At 41.7% G+C, this 20,731-nt stretch overlaps 1 protein-coding gene across 2 annotated transcripts; it reads right to left on the bottom strand.

Annotated features, from left to right (window-relative positions):
* Window positions 1-513: 513 nt before the first annotated feature.
* Window positions 514-18,238, bottom strand: erbb3b (erb-b2 receptor tyrosine kinase 3b). Of its 2 annotated transcripts, none has more exons than XM_056386012.1 (28): window positions 17,862-18,238; window positions 14,758-14,912; window positions 14,445-14,631; window positions 12,529-12,654; window positions 12,355-12,417; window positions 12,019-12,137; window positions 10,928-11,069; window positions 10,614-10,727; window positions 10,407-10,524; window positions 10,246-10,319; window positions 9,465-9,555; window positions 8,631-8,833; window positions 8,237-8,369; window positions 8,042-8,135; window positions 6,664-6,821; window positions 5,938-5,994; window positions 5,556-5,697; window positions 5,249-5,368; window positions 5,022-5,144; window positions 4,618-4,803; window positions 4,370-4,525; window positions 4,166-4,241; window positions 3,903-4,049; window positions 3,715-3,812; window positions 2,875-3,051; window positions 2,701-2,772; window positions 2,080-2,362; window positions 514-1,917 (listed from the first exon to the last, which is right to left on the bottom strand). In XM_056386012.1, the coding sequence occupies exons 1-28, from the start codon at window positions 17,938-17,940 to the stop codon at window positions 1,004-1,006; spliced, it is 4,407 nt and encodes a 1,468-aa protein (XP_056241987.1). In that variant the 5' UTR covers window positions 17,941-18,238; the 3' UTR covers window positions 514-1,003. The 2 variants fall into 2 exon arrangements, with proteins under 2 accessions (XP_056241987.1, XP_056241988.1); XM_056386013.1 differs by having other exon boundaries at window positions 5,022-5,120; window positions 17,862-18,218.
* Window positions 18,239-20,731: the final 2,493 nt, after the last annotated feature.

Below are 20,731 nucleotides of genomic sequence, written 5' to 3'. Positions count from 1 at the left end.
AAAGACAGTCATGCATTATAAAATAGTAATGTCTTATTTGTTGTCTTATATGTTTCAGGACGAAATAGAAAAAATAAGGTCAAGATTTGGAAAATATGGAAATGTGGATATGAAATGTATAAACCAGTATCGCAACATGTATAACTGAGTTCACAGAGTTCACATTACTCTCTCGTGTAAAGTGCACCTCTCAAGTAAGGTCATTTAGAAAAAGGATTTACGGGATGCTCTGGTAAACCCATTAGTGGATTTGAACGAAAACGGAACAACAAGGAAGTGAATCTCTCACTCCTCTGATCATCTTTGATCTGCCTCTGACCAAATCGCGCGCGAGTGTGTCACTGATGCGTTCACATGCCTCCATCTCATCTTTCTGCTGTTCACTGTCACTATAATTGTATTCGATTGTGGAGATGTGCGTCGTGTTTGTTTGCGTTATTTAATGACTCACGTCGATATAAATGCTATAAATAAACAGCTAAAATAAATGAATGAGTGCTTTTAATACAAGTCGATATTTTATTGTTTTATTTTATAAACACAAGACAATGTAAAAAAAGACAGCTCTCTACAAATCACAAATAACTGCATAATTGCAAAAATAATCATATTTATTTGTTCACTTAATAATTCACATTAAAATAAATTGTACAAAAAGACTGCTTAACAGAAGTGGGACTGGAAATTACACAATTATTGTAAAAGTGAAGCATGTGATGTAAAGGAGTCCTTATGCAGTTCATGGGCAAACACCACATTTTGCCTGCTATAGCCTTTATTTTGTTGTACTGTACCAATTCACAGTTCATGAACGTTCACTTACTGCACCATAAAACTGTGAAAGAGATTCATAGGTGCATTTCTTTTATAACTTTTATTCTTCAAATCTTGTTGGATGTTGGAACTAAAAAAAAGGCTGTAAAAAATTACAAAACTAAGAAAGTTTATGACAGGAACTGAAGTAACAGCAGCAGTTACTGTGTCTCTGTCCCAGTCCACATTATTAGGTGCGCACAGCATCTGGCTTGAGGAACAGTCTGCTGTGCCAGTAGTCTGGGTTGTCAAAGGATGTGTTGCTGCCAGGTTCCCCCATGCCAGCACACACCTTGATGTATCCCCCGATCCCTGCACACCTGCCAGAGCCCACCTCTTCAGAAACAGCCCTCCCCTTCACCGGGAGGTTCTGGTAGTCAGCCTGCTCCCACCCACTGGGCACCACTCCAAATCTGGTCATCTCCTCATACTCCACCTTTTCTCCCCCGGCTGTGAGCACATCTGGCCTGGGCATGACCATACTGCTCAGATTCCCCTGATGTGAGGGTTGTTTATTTGTGTTGTGGTACTTGTGATCTTCCTCTTCTTCCTCGTGCTCTTTTTTCAACACCTCCACTATTTGGTCTGTTTCCTCTGTCTCTGCTGCACTCTTTGCAGATGTTTGACTCCCACGTCTCTCCCATGCTGGACCCTCTCCCTCTGTAGAGTTAGAGCGCCTGATATCCATGTATTCATACCTGCCCATCCCTTGGGCTGCCTCTTCTTGGTCTTCCACAGCTCCGATCACTCTCTCACAGTCCCCAGGTAGCTGATGTTTGTCTGTGGAGGAGCTTCGCTCTGCTACAGTTCCCTTACAATCCTCACTTACTTGTTTACTCCTTACAGCTAAGATTGGTGTCTGTGTTTCCACATCTGCTGCGTCCTCTACAGGTAATGAAGCCATGAAAGTCCGAGAAGGTAAAGGTGAGGTTTTACTGCAAAGTGCCACCGAAGGGGCAGCTGCCTGAGATGAGACACCTCTGGCTGAGCAAGGAGGAGACTCTTTAGTCATGATTTCATACTCCTGGGAAGGATTTATCACCACAAGGGACAGATTATTCTTCAGTCTTGAGTTTCTTCGGCCAGAATGAGAAACTCTAGAGACTATTAGCCATGAAAAAATGTGAAGAAGGAAGAAGATAAGGGAAGAAATCTTGATTATATTTTGTTTATGGCGTAATTTATAAGTTTCACGTTTCAAAACACAGAAAAACAACAAATAATGGGACAAATCAGCATGCTCCCATTTTAGTTCTGATAATTTACCTCTCTCTGGAGTCCCAGGTGACCCTGGCAGGACGTAGCCATAGTGGTCCACCTCTTCCTCCTCCTCTGCCGTCCACACCTTGTATGAAGATGGGCTCGATGCTGTTGAAAGCTTTCTGTGCCGGCTGATGGATATACGAGGATTACCCCTCTCTGAGCCAAATCTGGCCCTGTGAAGGCTCCCAGTCTGCAAACCTTCCTCGGCCTCTCTGCCACTCCCCCTGACCCCTGAACTCTCAGGCAGTGTCCGCACCGAGCTCAGACGAGACCTCTGAAACCACAGCTGAGACAGAAAAGCAAAGACTTGGACTGATGCAACAGTTCATAGAAATGAATCCTGTTATTTTCAAAGTGGGACCAGCTGGAACCTGAATGACTCATTGCAATGTGTCTCACTTCCTGAGGTAATAACCTACCGTCAGTGCTGGGTTTTGTAATGCTGATTTCAATATGGCTATTGGCAAAGTGTAGCAATAACTCTGATTAAAATGAAGCTGTTGAGAGTTACAGCTAAACATATCTACTTTATCACCTGTGCAGCGCAAGCATCAACCGACATCAGTGTTAGGTGGGAATGTGTTTGTTTTCGTGCATGTGTGCGAATGTGTGAGACTGTCACACCTGGCGGATGCTGTCCACAGGGCTGGGGGTCATTGGCAGATATCCAATAGGTCCAGCCTGAGAGCTGCCACTCTACAAATCAGGGGAGAAAAAGTGCCATGTGCAGTTTTATTTGCCTCTGATTCTCTGAAGATGATCCTGAAACAGACTAAATCGACAATGTTTTTTCATTACCCTGTAAGAATTAATCCGTGAGCGCGACAGACTCCAAGATGGAGAGTGTTGAAGAGGAGGAGTAGCCAAGCCATCCTCCAGTCCCACCTCATCCTGGTCTTCTAAATCTGCATCCAGAAGTCCTCGCTCTGATTCTCTTCGATGGATTTCGACCGAGGACGGTTCTCCTCCTTCCATCTACAGAATAACATTGAAGTACAGGGTTTAAATAAATGAGCGATAACCTCACCTCAGTGGTGGAATGTAACTATGTAATCAAGTACTGCTTTTGAAGTACAAATTACTTGAGTATTTTGATTCCACGTCACTTTGTACTTCACTACAATTCAGAGGGATATTTTTAAACACCTCTTTAACTGCACTACATTTATTTGACGGCTGTAGTTGGTTCTTACTTTAACAATTAATTGTATTTTACATACAAAACATATGAAGTGGTTATAAAGTATTAGTACACACTGTTATAGCTCAAACCGTCCAGCAGTAGATAATGTCAGAGCTGAGATGATTAGTTTATGAAACCATTAGTCCGTCGGCAGAAATGTACAACTGTTTCAATAACTAAATAATTGTTTGATGAATTTTTCATGCGAAACTGTCAAACGTTTCCTGGTTCCAGCTTCACACCTGAGGATTATTTTAGGACCTTATTACAGTCTGCTGAATCATTTTGAAGACTGACTATTGATCAGTCAGGGGAAGATGTTTAGAGGTGTAATTTTGGCTCGGGGTTATTTTGATCAGCTTCACTGTTTTCTGAAGTTTTTTACAAACCAAACAATCAATCAGTTGAGAAAATAATCAGCCGATTAATCAATACTTCTGGCACCACTGCCTCACCTTGATGACGAGGTATCTAGGCGGGTCTCTTGCCATACGAGTAAAGTCACTGGCCAGCTCTTTGAAGGTCGGCCTTATATTTTCATCAATCATCCAACCTGAAGAGAAGAAGGGAAGTCATGCAGATCGGTCAGTCTTTGTGCACACCTGTGCGTACTGGTGCAGTGTTTTTTTTTTATCACACTCACATTTGACCATGACCATGTACACGTCTATGGTACAGATGTGGGGCTGCGACAGACGTTCCCCCTTCTCCAGCAGACTCGGCACCTCCTGAGGCTGCACGGACGCATACGGCTCCGCCCCAAATGACATCATCTCCCACACCGTCACCCCTGTCCCAGAAGAGAGACGATACCCTTTACATTCTCCCTGCCAAAATTCACTGACGGGAAAGTTGATTTATCAGTACATACTGTACAATGCTGCACACGCTCACACAGCCTCTTACCATAACTCCAGACATCGCTTTGATGAGTGTATCTTCGAAACAAGATGCTCTCAAGCGCCATCCATTTTATGGGCGTCTGGATTGGGAGACAAATTGCAGACAAGACATACAGACTGATTTCCATTAGTGGAAGAGACGGTGAAAACCTCTTAACTGTGACTTAACAATACAAAGTGTTTCTCGAAATTAATGTGTCCAAACAACCTTGGTGTCAGTGTAGACGTATTTCTTGTCATCAGGGTAAAGGAGGTCCGCCACACCGTAGTCAGAGATCTGGACCTGGTAGTCATTCTTCAGCAGGATGTTGCGGGCAGCCAGGTTCCTGTGGACCATGCAGTGTTCTTCCAGGTAGTACATACCCTGAGACACAAACATGTAGCTTTGAATATACTCAGCTTATTCATAACAGCTGGTTGCTTAACAAAATAAACTTTAATTGCCACTACACTCACTTTAGCAATCTGCACACACCAGTTGAGCAGGCGCTGGGGGTCCAGGCTGTTCTTGTGCTGCCTGATGTGCTCCAGTAAGGACCCCTGCGAACTGAGCTGGGTCACCAGTTGCAGACTGGCACCTGGACAGATGCCCAGCAGCCTAACGATGTAGGGGTGGTCCAGGCTGCCCATGGACAGCATATGCTACACAGAGACCAAGATGACATACAGCAACACTAAGTACTTTTTGTGATACATATATTTTGTGGTATGTATTTTGTCTGGAAAAAAATCTCACCATTATTTGTAACAGGCATCATTTTGCAACATGAAAACATCTTCCCCTTACATTATATGTCACATTAACTGCTATTTCTGAGATGTTTTTTTTTTCAGGAGTGTACAAGTGGCCGGATTCTCACATCAGTGATCTCAGTGAAGGTCTGTCGGCCTGAGCTGTCCTGGATGGTCTTAATGGCCACAGGGATCTTCACTGTCTCTCCCTCTGGAGTCCAAAATCCCTTAAACACAAATGAAATGTGCAGCTGCAGTCACGTCAGTCCTCATGAAGTCTGTGAAACTTGTGTTAGACTGAGACTAAAGCTATAATAACACATGATTTGGTGGATCATCAGTGAATATCACTAACCTTGTGCACTGTGCCAAAAACGCCAGAACCAAGGGCTTTGATTTTTTTCAGCTCCGACGGCCTCAAGATTCGGGCATGAACCTTTGTACCTTTCTCTCCAGGACCCAGTGGCTCAAAGCTCTGCCAAAAAATGACAGTTATTCCCGGATGATTTTTTCTCTCTCTCTCTCTCTCTCTCTCTCCCTCTCTCTCTCTCTCTCTCTCTCTCTCTCTCTCTCTCTCTCTCTCTGAAAACAAATACATGCAGCAGTCAAATCATAGGCAGCTCACAACAGCTCATGGGGTTGGATGGTCTCTAAAGTCTCACCTCTCCACTCTCCAGGTACCTCCGCATGGCTCTCTTGCGACGGATGGCCAGGCCTCGGTGGTACAGCACACCCAGGAAAAACAACACCAGGCAGAAAATCAAGCCAGCCGGCACACCTAAAGCTATACCTGTGATCTGACCGCTGCAGAGTGAAGCAGAGAGAGATGAAAGCGAGGGGACACACGGTGAAAAGGTCAGAAACTGGGGTAAGAAAAGATGATGATCTGATATGATCTGACTTAGTTTTTGTATTTTTACTTGAATATCCTTCATGAAATGTCTGATTATAACGGAAACACCGGGCCACAGGTTGCAGTCAGTTTACACACGTTGCACATTGCGGCTTAGTCATTAATATTCACCAGCAGGGGGCAACACTCACCTGCTAACAGCCAGTCGTGCTGTCTCTAAACAGTCATTTAATCCTGGGCCTGAGCATCTGAAACAAGCAAACATCATAATCTTCAATCAATCAATCAATCAATCAATCAATCAAAAGAAATTGAATAAAAATGAAGACAAACTAGTAAAGATAAAATAAAGAAATGATAAAAGAGAGGGAATGTTTGGAAGTGAATAAAACTAGAAATAAAAGTAGAAATAAAATAAATAACCAGAAATAAAAGTAAGATATTAAAAGGAAAATAACCCAGAAAGTGATCATAGGATTAAAGGAAAAACAAGTAAAACAGCTCAAAAAATATAGAAATATATCGAAAAATAAATGAATCGATAAATAAATGAAAATAAATAAAATTCAACTAAAAGCCAGATTAGAAAGGGTAGATCTTGAGTTTGCTTTCTGCTGCCCTCAGGTCTTCAGGGAGGCTGTTTGACGGACCTGGACCACTGTAATAAAAAGACGCCTCAAAGTGGGTTTTCGTTCTGACTTTATGTTTAATTAATTCCAACAAGAAGACCTGAGGATTGTAGAAGGTTCATAGGACAAAAGCAAATCTGATAAATAAGTATGACTCAGACCATTAAGAGCTATAAAAATCAATGAAAGGAACAGGGACGGTCACTTCAGCGATCGTAGACTCTCATTACTGTGACACGTGGATGGAAAGATGAAAATACACACATGCACTTTAAAGCCTGGTCTCACCCCTGTGTGCAGTTGTGGTGACATGGTTCACAGTGACCCTCCCTGTTTGGGTATTTGAAAATCAGCCCCTTCTGTCCATCGTTTACTCCAGTGGGACAAGAGGACATGCAGTAAGGACCGTCTCGAAGGTTGGCGCACGCCACACACTCATCTGCACCCTGCCAAAGAGAGAGAGGAAGAGAGACAGTATCTGAAACAGACTGAATAACTCTACTGGGAGGCAGCTCTGTAACCTGAAACCAACCAAGGCATAGTAGAAGACACTATCTCTGTGTAGCCTTTATAGTTTCCAATCCTTAAATCACTTATTACAATTGGCCATTATTGATTACAATTTGTAAGGTAATGGGAACGAATGGCAGAAAGTCAATACCTAATTTCTCAATGAGGTGGAAGATGTCACAAGGGCATCAAAGGTTTAAAATTGTTTATTGATTCATGTCAAATTTCTTTCACTAATTCAGACGCCCATCATTGTGTGATCAACAATTTCCTTCTAATGCAAAGCAAAGAGTAACTCACTCCTGAACAGTATTGGCATGATGATACATTCACACTCTGATATAACAGAACTGTTAAAACCTGTAGAATAAAAAGCTTGTAGAATATGATTCAAAGCTGATAGAAAAAACACAATTGAATAAACAAAACGACAAACTATTCTACAGGTTTTAACAGTTCTATTATATCAGAGTGTGAATGTATCATAATGCCAATACTGTTCAACTACAAACTCTTCATCTGGAAACAAACAAACATTTAACACCTTGACGTGCTTTCTAAAGTTGGACAGCACATTTCTGTAGGTAGTGATGAATGTTGCTCGTGTTAAACACGTGTTAAAAACATTTAAAACAAAATGAATCTTTATTTAATTTGAAAAATGTAAACATGGACTAGAAGAATCTTCAGAATCATCTTTATCTAACGTGGCCAACTGAGCTGTTCAAACATGCAGCAGCACAACATGACTGACAGTGGAGGAGTTGGCTGTGATTGGTTTTTCTCCTGTGATCAACACAGTGTATGGTTCATCACATTTTCAAAATAAAAGATTCATTCCTCTGACTAAAAGCTCTGCTTCACAGTAACAAGTACTTCACGTCAGAAATGTAGTAGAGTCTAAAGTACAATATTTGTCTTTTAAGTGTAAGTGTAGTGGAGTAAAAGTCATAAGTTTACAAAAAAAAAAAATACTCAAGTAAAGTACAGATACTCAAAAAATATACTTAAATATAGTACTCAAGTAAAAGTACTTTGTTAGTGTCCACCCCGGTCGTGCCCTCCACAAGATTTCGAGTGGGTAAATGCCCAAATGTCAACAAGAGTTGATACAAAGACCCTGAACCTTTGTTTTGTTATTAAATGAAGTTATTACCGGTCCGGTGCAGCTGGCTTTCCCATGCTGAGGCTTACACTCCGGATGACAGGCGACACACTCGCCATCAGGCCCTGCAAATTCTCTCGGAGCTCTGGGGGCACAATTTTCAAAACATATACCGTTAGACAACAGTAATGTATCCATCACACAAACAACAAACAGGCTCATGAATATCAGCTCATATCTACTGACCCTGTGTAAAAATTACAGCTGCCCACACATCTGCCGTCTCGGCTGTAGTCCCTACAGGAGAGACACTGGTCAGGCCCCGGGCCCCAGCAACCTGAGTCTGAACACAGTGGGTCGCACACATGGCCCTCTGCAACTGCGCACACAGCGATGTAAGAAACAGCATCAGCAACACAACAATGATTCTCACATGCCACTCAAACTAACTCAGTGGTAAGATACAAGAAGATAATGAAGAATTAATCTTTTGATTTGTGTAATACAGAGAGACTAATAAAAGCCATTGATTACTTAATGACTGACGTGTGTGTACAATTTGTTCACTATAAAGACATTCAACATTTCATTTGAAACACAGAGGAGATTGTGTCTCTGCCGGACCCCGAGCTCGCCTCACCACACTCTGCCAGCGGCCTGTTGTTGTTGAGGTTGTTGACTCGAACTCCGCGGCCTCTGAACATCTGCGTCCAGTTTACGGTGTGGTGGTAACAGAGGTTGGCGTTCTGACTGATGTACACGCTGCCATCACTGATCTCCCGGAGGGAGCGCAGGCCCAGCGAGGTAAGAGTGGAGATGTGCATCACCATCAGAGAAAAACGCCTTCGGTTTGAAGGTTGGAGGATGCAGACAACAAGAAAAGAGGCAAAGAAAAAAATTATTTGAAACAACAATTAATATTTGAAACAAATGTCAAATAATAAAAACACTTTGTTTCTGCAGATTGTGTTTCATTTCTAAGCAAAATGACGTGCTGCAGTTTGGATGTTGGCGTTATAGGGATCACACACGTGCACACACACACGGTCCACACCTCTACACAGCTGTGAGAAGAGGGAGGTTAGAGAGTGTAGACTCAATGCACGGGGGGCTCGTCATGAGGTGTTAACATGGAGGGTGTAGAGTGTGGAGTAGACACATGGTTATGCTCCACACTGAACATGTGATACAGATACAAACAGCAGAACCAGCCTGAGGCATGAGGCCGGTGCTTCAAGCTAGATTCTGTTCATTATTCTTCTTGATTAAAGTCCTAATAAATAATAAATGGTTTTAGTTCTGTTCAAACATCTGCTCCTTCCATATAAAGGTAAGTCCTGCTAACGGATTATTTACATTTATCGTATTTCTCTGAACTGATTTCAGCTTCTTCTGGGCAAACCCTGACTGACACACATAGACTATCAACATGCACGTCATTTGCACATTCACATGGCGTGTAAACAAGCCTCACTTGTAGAGCGACCTCCCCTGGATGGTAGTGAGGCTCGAAAAAACAGACAGATCATCCAGCTCTCTGGGCCACGACTGGATGTTTAGAATATCTGAACAGAAAGCACAGTGATAATATCAAACATGATTTAAGGAGCATATAGTATAATGTTGTGCACATATCTTCATAGCATACCTCATATACTGCTCTCATTTCTGTAAATATTGAATTGTATTAATAAAAATATAAAAAATATAAAAATATATTAATATTATCATTTATCTTTCTAAGTATTTGTTCCTGTCATTTTGCAGTTTTTATGCCTCCACTCCGGTGACAGTCAGTGTCCGTCTCATTCTCGTGGACACGATATCTATAACACCTTGACGGAACTTCTTTAAATTTGGCACAAACGTCCACTCGGACTCAACAATGAACTAATTTGATTTTGAGGGTGAAAGGTCAAGTGCGCGGTGACCTCACAAAACGCGCTTTTGGCTTTGTGAACGCAAAATATCTCTGTAGCAGGATTTCTTCAAATTTAGTAAAAACGTTCACCTGGACTCAAAGACAAACTGACTAGAGTTTGGTGGCTAAAAGTCAAAGGTCAAAGGTCAAGGTCATGGTGACCACACAAAACATGATTTTGGCCTGGCAGACTCGATATCTCAAGAACTCCTTGAGGGAATCCCTTCAAATTTGGCTCACATGCTCACTCAAGGATGGACTGATTAGACATTGGGGGTCAAAGGTTGTGATTCATTACGATTTAACATCAACAAACTTTACTGTATGCACAAACCTGTTATTTCTCTGACGGTGCGGAACACCTCCAGCTTTTTGGCATCCAGGGGTGGGATCTTTTTAAAGTCATCTCTATGAAGAATAAAAAAACACAATATGAACCTGCTGACTGTGAACGGCACTGTGAGCTGAGATTCCTCAGGCAGGCCTGACAATTACCCAAGAATCCCTGTGACCAGAAAGTGAAGACTGCCCTGGATCTTGGTGCAGTTGATGAAGCTGTCAATGTTGCTGGAGTCCACGGTCTGTCTGTGTTCAGCACCTGTTCCTTCACACACTGCAGGGAAGACACAACCACAACACTGAATTTGATGATTGCCAAATAAAGTCGGTGTAAGTTCACAGAAAGTATTTATCAGTGTCGACCTTTTGGGCAGAGTCCGCTGCAGAGCTCGCACTGCCTCTGGCCCTCTCTCTCCACCTCCGTCTTGTCTGGAGGACAGACGCTCACACAGGAGCTACCGTCCACCACAAAGTGGGCTTGAAGAAGAAAGAAAAGAGAGACACGGGAGGTAGATTTCAAGACAGAACAACCGGCAACATTCAAGAAACTGAGCCCATCTTTTCATGTGTTACAGTGTCACTGAGACTAATAGGACAAAAAATCTGCAGTTTTCAAGTTGCACAAAAAGAATAACAACAGAAGAGGCTGAGCATACAAACACACAGGAGCTACTCACTGGGGCACTGAGAGACGCAGATGGATCCGTACTGATATTTTGCATTAGGGTTGGTCTCCATTTGAAACGTCTGCTTGTTATAGATCAGAGTCTGGGGACACTGAGGCACACAGGCTCCGGAGTCATTGAAATGACGGCATGCCTAAGTACACACACACACACACACACACACACACACACACACACACACACACACACACACACACACACTTGAGCAATGGATCACTTCACTAGATGAGATTTCCATTTGAAAACAGCTATGCTACGACTGCAGTCCATTATTTGTAACTAAACCTTTGCATGTTTTCACTCCAAGCATGTAAATCCCGTCATTGTACAAATAATTTGTTTAATATGACGTCTGGCTGCTCTTCACAATAACACTATAAAAGCTTGTATGTTGATGTACAGACTGAAATAATCTTTAATCTAAAAATGGCCTCCAGAGGATGAATGTTGGAGATTTTGGTGATGCCCTGACATTTTTAGTTTTGAATTAAATGGCACCCTTGGATTTTAAAGTCCTCTGCCATGAACTGTTGGCAGAGAAATAACAATGCTAGCTACGAGCTATGAGAAATAACAACTCAGGAGACTAAATCTAATGTTGCAAAAAAGATCATTTCAGTTTGTTGCTCTTAAAAGTCGGATGCACCAACAAGAGAGAGAGAAAAGTTCATATGCACAAAGGTATAACCACAGGTTGGTAAGAATTAGCAAAAAAAAAAAGAAGTGGGCTGAGTGTCTGTAGTATCAAGTGTGTGCAAGGGGATTTCCACATCACTCTACAGTTTTACTGTAACACAAACCAATAGCTGCCTGGAAGAAAGGAAATAAATCAAAAGCATGTGTGGTTTGTAATTGATAAAGTATAGATAAAATCCACCAGTTTGATCCTTAAAGACTTTTAAGTGTGTGTATTACGATAGAATCAAATGTGATTGGAAACATCGAATTGGACTAAAAATAGACAAAACAAGGCAGTGTGGAATGAAACCCTTGATAAACCTACAATTTACTATCTACAAAGACTGTCTGTGTCTTTAGTTTATTAACAGATTCCTGCAGAAAGATGAAGACAGAGCACTTACAAAGCAGTCTACGTCCAGAGGGCCTTTACATCCTGCTGCACACTCTATGTGACAACAGTCCCTGGGGCTCGTCCCAAAACAGCGGCCGTTACACTGAGGAGCGCACACCGTCTTAGTCACTGAGACACACAGGAGACATGGGTTGAGCAGAGGTCACCACTGTGCATGTGTTGTGTTGTGTCTTTGTGTGTTTGTGTGTGCATCCTCTTCTGTCTCTGAAGAAAGACATTCAGTAAAGAGAGGGAGGGAGGAGGAGCAGAGAGAGAGAGAGAGAGACAGAGAGAGAGACAGAGAGAGAGGAGTGGTAAAATGGAAACAGAACAATTGGGCACTCACAGATCTGACATTGGTCCTTATTTGGCCCCCAGCAGTAATCTCCGCACGATTTGTGGCATGGGCCTGAGAGAGAGAGAGAGAAAGAAAGAGAGGAAGAGACAGAGAGGACTCATAAGAAAGAGACAATCTAAAGATAATTTGGGATATGTGAAGCAGGGCTATCCCAACAGAGACCTCTCTCTCCATTGTACTGGATGTCAATAGGAGCACTGTTGTCCCTGATGATATCTTGCCAGAAGATCCAGGGGCCATAACTCAGGTACTTGTTGTTGATAATCTGCACTCCTCCCTCCAGGATCTCTGTGAATAAAAGGGTGAGACAAGAAACAAGCCATAAGCGGAAAGGATAAAAGCAGACAGGATATTCTTGACACTTTAGATTACAGCCTACAGCTTGCAGTGTAAATATTTATTAGCCTGAATACTGGGTAAAATATCAAATACTTAATGGTCAATATGAGGGACCTAGAACTAAATTACCCTATTTTGATTATAGTACATATTAAATTATTGCAAGATACAGACAGGAAGCAGCCGGCTAAGTGTTTTACAAAAGTTAATTGGCACCACAGGTTCTTTCCGACATCATTTTTGATCTACAGACGGATATTACATTAGACCTCAAAACTGCACTATTCCCCAGTTTTTATCTCTCCCATTGTAAACATGTCTATACTATAGCTATAGGACTAACATCCTTATTCCCAGAGTAATGTTTTTTTCCCCAGCAACACCAATGTAACCTTCACCAATTATAATAAGTACTCTGTATTTAAAAACTTTTTTACAATGTAATTTCGCCAAACTATTTTTTCTACCCATTTTCCAAATGTACCCTATAATTATAAAGTAGGTCAGTAATTTAAAAGTACTTACAGAGAAATCTAGCTCCTCTTAAAAACAAAATTGTTGCCCCCTTATTCCCTAATCTCTTGTACTGAAGGGTCAAAAGGGTCAGTAGTATTTCATTCATACTCCATATATGTACTAAACAATTATACTGTATATGAGGAATCTGTAATCTAAAGCACGACTGACATTAAAGTTATCTGTCTTTCTACCTCCAAGTAGCTGCAGCACACTGGAAAAGCCTTCCCCCACAACACATCTGGACATTCATACAGAGCATTTTATTGGGTCACTAGAAAACAGTTTTCAGTCTTGGAGCTTGAAGGTTCATTACATTGGTATCGTATAGTTTTATAGTGTAGTTTTCAGTCTTCCTTAACTTACTCTTCACAAGGTGTGAAACACGCACATGTCTAGGTGACGTTCACTCATTCTCACCAATGTTATTTGGGAACTGTATGAAGGTTTTGTGGGGGAAGAGTGGATTTAATGTCAGTATTTAGTATATTTTATTTTACTTTTCACTTGTGAGTGTTATTGTAAATGAAAATGAAGTCAGATAGTCATATTAAATAATGATTATGTATTTTTGTTATTTGCTGGGTGAAAGTATTGCATTTCTCACACCCATAATGACCTACAGAGGTGGCACATGTGGCCCATTCACTGATTCTGTGGCAGTAATAAGTGTGTATTTAGCAGCTCGTCACTAAAAAAATATAGAGTGGCTGAATTTTCATGGCCATGAATATAAAGTCAAGGGGATGGTCCAAAAGGATATTAACAATGCTCTGGAAAGATTTGTTTTTATTATATAATGAAGGAAGGGAGACTAAAACTGAATCCCTGCACTCCTTGCAATACATCACCATGTCTAGTTTTTATCCTGCGTAACAAGATATCAGGACAATGAGCTACAGCTGAGACTGTGATTTCTTCTACATGTTTTCTTTATTTTGTCTTTCTGGGTTTTGAAAGAATGAATAACAACCAGCTATAATTATCTGTCTCTGTCCATAAAATGGTTATTTTGTATTTCTTTCCACAACAAACCTTAAGACGAAGTTTACTTCAAGAACAGCAGGACGCGCATTTGTCTTGTTGGTGTTATTGAGTTCATGTGCCTATGTTCTCACTGACTCAGTAAATCACAGACAAAACACCCTTTAAATCTTGTATATATAGGCATCTTTTTCTGTTTTGCTGTCTCTAATGTCTCATCCCCCTCTAACCCTCTTCACCTGTCAGGTTCGCGAGCCCCAGCTGCCGCAGGCCGTTGGAGCCGTCCTTGGGGTAATTGAAGAAGACCGAGAGGGCAAAGCGCCTTTCATACAGGCTGTTTCCTCTGATGATCCGTAGTTGCCCTAAAGGAATCTCCTGAAAGTGGTTCATAACAATGAGGACGTAACCAGTCACGTCGCGGATTGTCTGGAGGGGAGAAGGGGATCATCAGCATGAAACAAGGGGAAGATAATTTGATGTACTCCACATGCAGAGTGGGAGCACTTGCACAATCAGATGAAAGAGAAGGGAGTGAGGAAGGAGAGTGTTCACCTTGAGGAAGGAGAAGTCCCAGTTACTCTCGATCTGAGTGATCTCCAGGTTTCCCATGATGATCTCACAGCCATCATACCGGTCCTTAATCAGGTTGTACTGATGCTCCTGAGAGCCTGTGGAGCTCAGGCCGTTCTGCGTGCCAGGACACACCACTGACACAAGGGAAGAAAGACACCTGTTACTCCACGTTTGAAGAGAAGCTGCAGATTTAAAGGACAGGTTCATGTTGTAAAGATCCATATTTTCTTTCATTTTCCTCTTCCTTTCTTCACCCACCTCACTTCCTTTCCTTTCCTTATCACTGATTGGCTCTTGCTTTCACCCTTACCACCCCTCATTTACCTGATTGACCTCACCTGGGCACTACAAGATTATTTAAGGGCTTCACTCCACTCATTCACTCTTTTTCACTTTCGCGTGGAGCAGCAGTTCCTGGTAAGAGAAGTTTGTAACTCTTTGGTCCTTACACTTTGTCTCTTAGTCTCTGAGAACTTTCTTTATCCTTATTTCTTGAAGAAGTACATAATGAGACTATGATTTGTTGAGTTAAATTCAATCTTTACTCTTTATTTGTCCTTTCAGAACCAGCAGCACATGCGTGTTTTCCTTTCCATGTTTGAAACAATTATCTGAGAATGAACCTTTTGTTGGATTGGATTGATGTTTCACGGCCTTTGTTCTTACCATGCATCCTGACCCGATACATGGTTCACATTTGTTCAAATCTGTCTTAAATAACACCCAAATGCCCATACATGTTCCATCCATCCATACTGGCCAAAGAAAATCATTTAAGGTCATATCAATGTAAGCAAAGGGGGACGAAATCCACAGGCCTCATCTTGTGTAAAAATGATTACTGACATTCAGCTGAAGGTGATAGGAGTTCTGATAAAAATGGCTATTGTCTTTTTAGTGAAAGATTCCCTCCAGAGGGATGGTAACACAAAGTGGGAATTTTGTACTAACTCAGGCTGCTTAAGCTTCATGATAGCTTCAAGGTAACTTTGGACACTTTTACACAGTAAACTTACACTGACGGTCTCTTTGTGGATGGAACTAGAGCAAACAAAAACTCCTTCATAGGCAGGTTAGTATTGTTTTAAGACAGACTTGAAAGAATGTGAGTCTATCCTTTAGAGAGTGAGTGAGAAGGGGAGGCAATCCAACTTCAGACCCCCCCCCCCCCCCCCCCATTTAGAATATAAAGACATTGTGGGTCAGACCATCACCTACATGTTAAAAGCATGTATGTATGTATGCATGCCAGTGGCTTTACATGTTTTAGTCCAGATGACATACATTCTGCATCCTCATCATCCTGTAAACTGTGCAGAATGTTTTGGAAGTAGTTTCAGACAGCCATTGGTTTCCATTCATGAAAATCAATAAGCAGACTCTTGAAACTTTGAGTTGTGTAATCCACCACAGTGAAATCAGTGTTATCATTGCAACATAATGCAGAGACTTTTTTAATCAATATCCACTTAAACTCCATCATGTAACTATAATTAGATTTCACCATGCAGAAATGAATGGAAACCAATGACAGGCTAAAGTGGTGGAGAATGTATTTGAATAGTTGGGAGACAATTAAACTATATAGTATGATCCTTTTTAAAGCTGGACAAATGGAAAATGTCTGACCGGCAGGGTTGCACTGTTTCTGCAGTGTTTATGGCTTTAGCGAGTCTCCCTGGTGTATGTGTGTGCGTGCGTGCGTGTCCGCGTGTGTTGCTGTGTTTCTGTGTTCCCTGCAGAGTTTGATGTGAGGCAGGGTAAAGCAAGCAGGTTCTAACCCCACTACATGAAGCAGTATAGGCCTGGGGCTGATGGAGAGGAGGCCGAGGGTCGAGGGAACAGGGCTTCTCACAGACAAAGTGCCTCATTGTGATGAAGCTATAAATGTGGTCAGTGTGTCCCAGTGAGTGAAGAGTGATGCAGTGACAGACAGTGCTTCTGTGTGTGTGCATGTGCGTACGTGTGCGTCTGAGGGGTCTGCATTGCTGAGATCATACCAAAAAACAATGGGCCATGTGTGAGCTGGACACTCTGGCAGAGAGAAGGGAAATATCGTGAACGGAAGGAGACATACACACCATCTCGTACTGACCAACAAAAAAACTGTGGCACAGGCCCTTCATGTGCAACAGTTAGGCACCTGCAGCAGTAAGCACCAGTCATATTTCCTGTCTTCTCTGCGAACATGTGGAGATATAAACCAGAATCTTCCTGCTTTACTTAACATAAACAACATTTGAGACTTGCTGCTTGTGTTATGAACAATTCGGTCAATATGGATATATCCCCATGAACTCACTCTTTACCTGGATCTGGGAGAGCTGCATGACGATTCTGACTATTAGGACAATTAAAACACACATGCATGCACAAAAGACTTGCACAGGTGTACCTACATAATGCAAACAGGTGTAAGCTTTTATAAACTAAAAGCATTTCTAGCAGTAAAAGTGTGATTATTACTAAAAACTAACACTTTTTTTACACTTTAACCCCCCCCCCTTTAACATTTATGAGCAGCACAAATAAGTGGTTTATAACGCATGATAATGTAGTTGTAACCAAGTTACTGTGCTCAGTGACGTTTTACAAATGGGGCCATTGCCATGCAGGCAATTTAGCCCCCACCAGGGTCTTAATGCTGCTACCATTCATCACTAGCAGTATATAAAGGAGATATATTGCTGCATTAAGAGTCTTGATTACAGCCCAGTACTAACAGTAAAAAATGGCTCTCGAGGAGAACAGAGTAAACACTGTGTGATCTGAGACAAAGGAAAGAGATCAGGGTGAATAGTTAATAAAACAAGGCTAAAGCTAATTCTATTCTGTTCTATTCCACAATATAACTGAGTCCATGCCAAGTTAGCAGCTGTGACCTTTCAAGACAGGCAGATCATGCTGAGCAGTAACCGCCAACAGGTGAATTCAAACAGGAAAACAAGAGAAAGTTTAAAGGTAGAGCAAATGTAACATGGAAAAATGAACTACAACCCTGTATTTAACATATTTTCCATTCCTACTTAAAGTAAATCTCTTTAAACAGGTGAGACAAGGTGTCTGATATGAAGTGATCTTACCTTCATGAGTTTGTGTTGATGCTGCTTGTAGCCTCCACGTTAAGGTCACGCACAGCAGAGCGACTCGCCAGTGGTTCATGTTGATATTTATTGAGATAGTATCATATCATACAAGTGTGGATAGTCCGGTGTAGGAAAGTATTGATGTGTATATAAAAAAGAAAACATATATATCAAGCCAAAAATGAATCAGGTTCCACGCACCGTCTCTGTACGATGAGAGAGGAAAAATAATCCAATGTCATGAAGTCAAAGTGAAGGAGAAAAGAAACTCCTTCTTTAAAACTTCGCTCAAAACATTAGTAATAAGAGCAGATAAATCGCGCCAATTGCAAAACTGGAAAAGACGAACAAGCGGCAGTTTATTTTGATGCTGGGTTTTCCCCCCGCGGAGGGGGACATGTGATTGGCCAGGAGCCCAATTTATTCACCAATCAGACGTTGGTCCGTCTTTTTTTTTTTTTCTTTTTTCTTTTTTTTTTTTTTACAAGCTGCAGCCTCAGTTGTTGACACTGAGCCTGCAAGACGATAAAAACTGTGGAACTTCATGTGGGACAGAGAGTAAGAGATAAGAATTGTTTTTAATTTCTCTAAGTAAACATATTAGATCTGCACATTTGAATGAATGAATGAATCGTCAGACTGGTTCTTCTACCTTCAATAGTTCAGGTTGACTGCTTTTGTGTGAGCATAATATTGGCACTGGACAAGTTAACACCAGTGATCAAAACAGAAATATATGCAGCAAACAAATACTCATAATCTAGGCCTAAACCTTCTGCATGTGCACCAGCGTGAACACCATGTTCCCTATATGTCTGTCTTTATGTGCAGTTATTTTGGTTTCATGTTGTCAGCTGCTGCATGTGGAAGCAGCGGCTGAGTGGCTGCACTGTTTCCCCCCGTAAAGAGCAGTATTGTCCCCGCAGCCCTGTCAACTGGTTAATCACCTCTTTGATGCGTATGTAGCAGCTCGTCACAATGGGCACATTGTCAGATGGTCAAGTGACTTCTGAACCCAAAACAAGAACATGTTTAATTTTGAGAAAATGTCCCTCGAAGCAGTCAAGATTCCTGAACATGAAGCTGTGAGTGAAAAGCGGGACGACTCCATAATGGATGAATATCTGTAACAGCTTCTGACAGATGCACTGTTAATCTGATTTCTGAAGGAGAGAGAGAAAGAGAGATTAACAGTTGCTGTTTGTTACTATTCTTATGTGGAAACCATGTAAACATCATTATGATCAATCTTCAGTGGAAATTTGATTCCAATGTTGATTTCTCAATCTATCTGATGTGTTCACAAATAAAAGTCACCAAATACAAGAATACAAAACGTTAAAGATAAAGCCTTTTTTTTTCTTTTTTTTTTTTTTAATTGCAACCTGTTTTACCTACAAATTAATTTTTGTATTATTTGTGCATGAGCCTGTACAAGCTGAACTCATTACCGGCCTCCCTCAGTTGTTCTCTGTCCAGCAGGAGGAGACAGAGTCTGAGTATTGGTGCTCTGATAACAGAGCTGCTGCTGCTGCTGCTGCTGCTGCTGCTGCAGGGCCTCAGTCAGTGTTTACACCTACATGTCTGTTTTTACATTGTCATTATTCTTTGACCCTTACGTTTTGGTGCAATCTATACTAATAAAATGATCGGCTGCCATTCATCCTCTTGCCTATTGAATGGTGGAAAACTTTGCAGGACGTCATTACTCAGTAAGTTGGAAGAAGTTTTCCCAACTTGAGTCAGTGAGGGTTTTTTTTTTTCTTTTTAATTTTTTTTCTCTTGCTCATTAAAACTGTGAAAAGTGGAAAATATCAGTGGGAATGAAACTAGAGTGATATCAAACAAATATGAGGGTTTTTTTTTTTTTTGTGGTTATTTTTCACATTCCCAGGAGGGTTTGATGGTTGTCATAAAGGCCTGATGATCCCGCGGTTTCTGCAGAGTTTGGCACTTTCACAACGCCACCATGGTGTTAGCCTCGGCGTCAGCCCTGGTGGCCCTGTCCCTTCCAAGGCGAGCTGTGGGGGTGACTGCTGTGGCCTTTTGCAGTTGCCACTCCCTTCAGAGATTGATGAATTGATTGTGGGGCTGCTGCCAGTGTGTCTGTGCCCTGGGTGAAGGCGTCCCGGTTACGGGTGGGAATCCCAGCTATGGCATCCGCCCTGGGGCTACTATTGTAGCCGTCCTGCAGGGGGCCCCGGGGGCTGGTGGCCCCGGGAGCAGCTCTGACCCACATACTGCTGTCACACCCCTGGAGACACAGCAGCACTCTCCCCTACATGGACCTCTGATTGGCTCCGATAAAATGACTCTCTGTGAAGTGCAGCTATTCCACAGGGAAACTACCTGATTGTGCCAGACTTCTCTTGATGACAGCAGTTAGGAAAGGCCAAAAGAGAAAGGCGACATACATCCATGTCGTTCCCACCTATTTGACCTGCTCTTTCCCTACCAATGTCCGCCACTATGTTTTCAATAATCAAGCTTGTAATGTGTGCTGTTAATCAATCTGGCTTAGTCTTGGCTGGAAACTCATATGATGAAAGTTTAAAGTCTTCCCTCCACTCAAAGAAGCGTCTTTATTATTCTTTCTTCATTTGAATGTTTGACCTTCACTGTGGAGCATTATGTATGAGCACGGTTTGATACTAAAAGGTTGTTTTCACATTCATCTATTTAAAGTGGAAAAGTTTCCCTAAATCTCAGGGGTGGCATCGCAACTAGTTCAAAAGCTAGTTGTGCTCCAAATATGTAAAGTTATACAAGCGTGATGCGAAAACATCTTGTCTTATGACATGAACAATATTTGCATATATAGAGATAGATTATTAAATGATATAGATCTTAGAATTTCCAACTAGTCA

This window comes from Seriola aureovittata, chromosome 9, assembly GCF_021018895.1.
Source record: "Seriola aureovittata isolate HTS-2021-v1 ecotype China chromosome 9, ASM2101889v1, whole genome shotgun sequence".
NCBI lineage: Eukaryota > Metazoa > Chordata > Actinopteri > Carangiformes > Carangidae > Seriola > Seriola aureovittata.
The sequence above is the reverse complement of the archived record's forward strand: the minus strand, read 5'-3'. Positions and strand labels throughout refer to the sequence as shown.

Bases quoted from the DNA above. Each gene is read 5' to 3' on its own strand.
- erbb3b (XM_056386012.1), bottom strand. From the start codon at position 17,940: ATGAACCACTGGCGAGTCGCTCTGCTGTGCGTGACCTTAACGTGGAGG. The intron at 9,556-10,245 runs GTTTGTGCATAC...CTTTCTGTTCAG, and splicing joins CACCGTCAGAGAAATAACAG to ATATTCTAAACATCCAGTCG. The intron at 6,822-8,041 runs GTAATAACTTCA...TCTCTTTGGCAG, and splicing joins AAGCCAGCTGCACCGGACCG to GGTGCAGATGAGTGTGTGGC.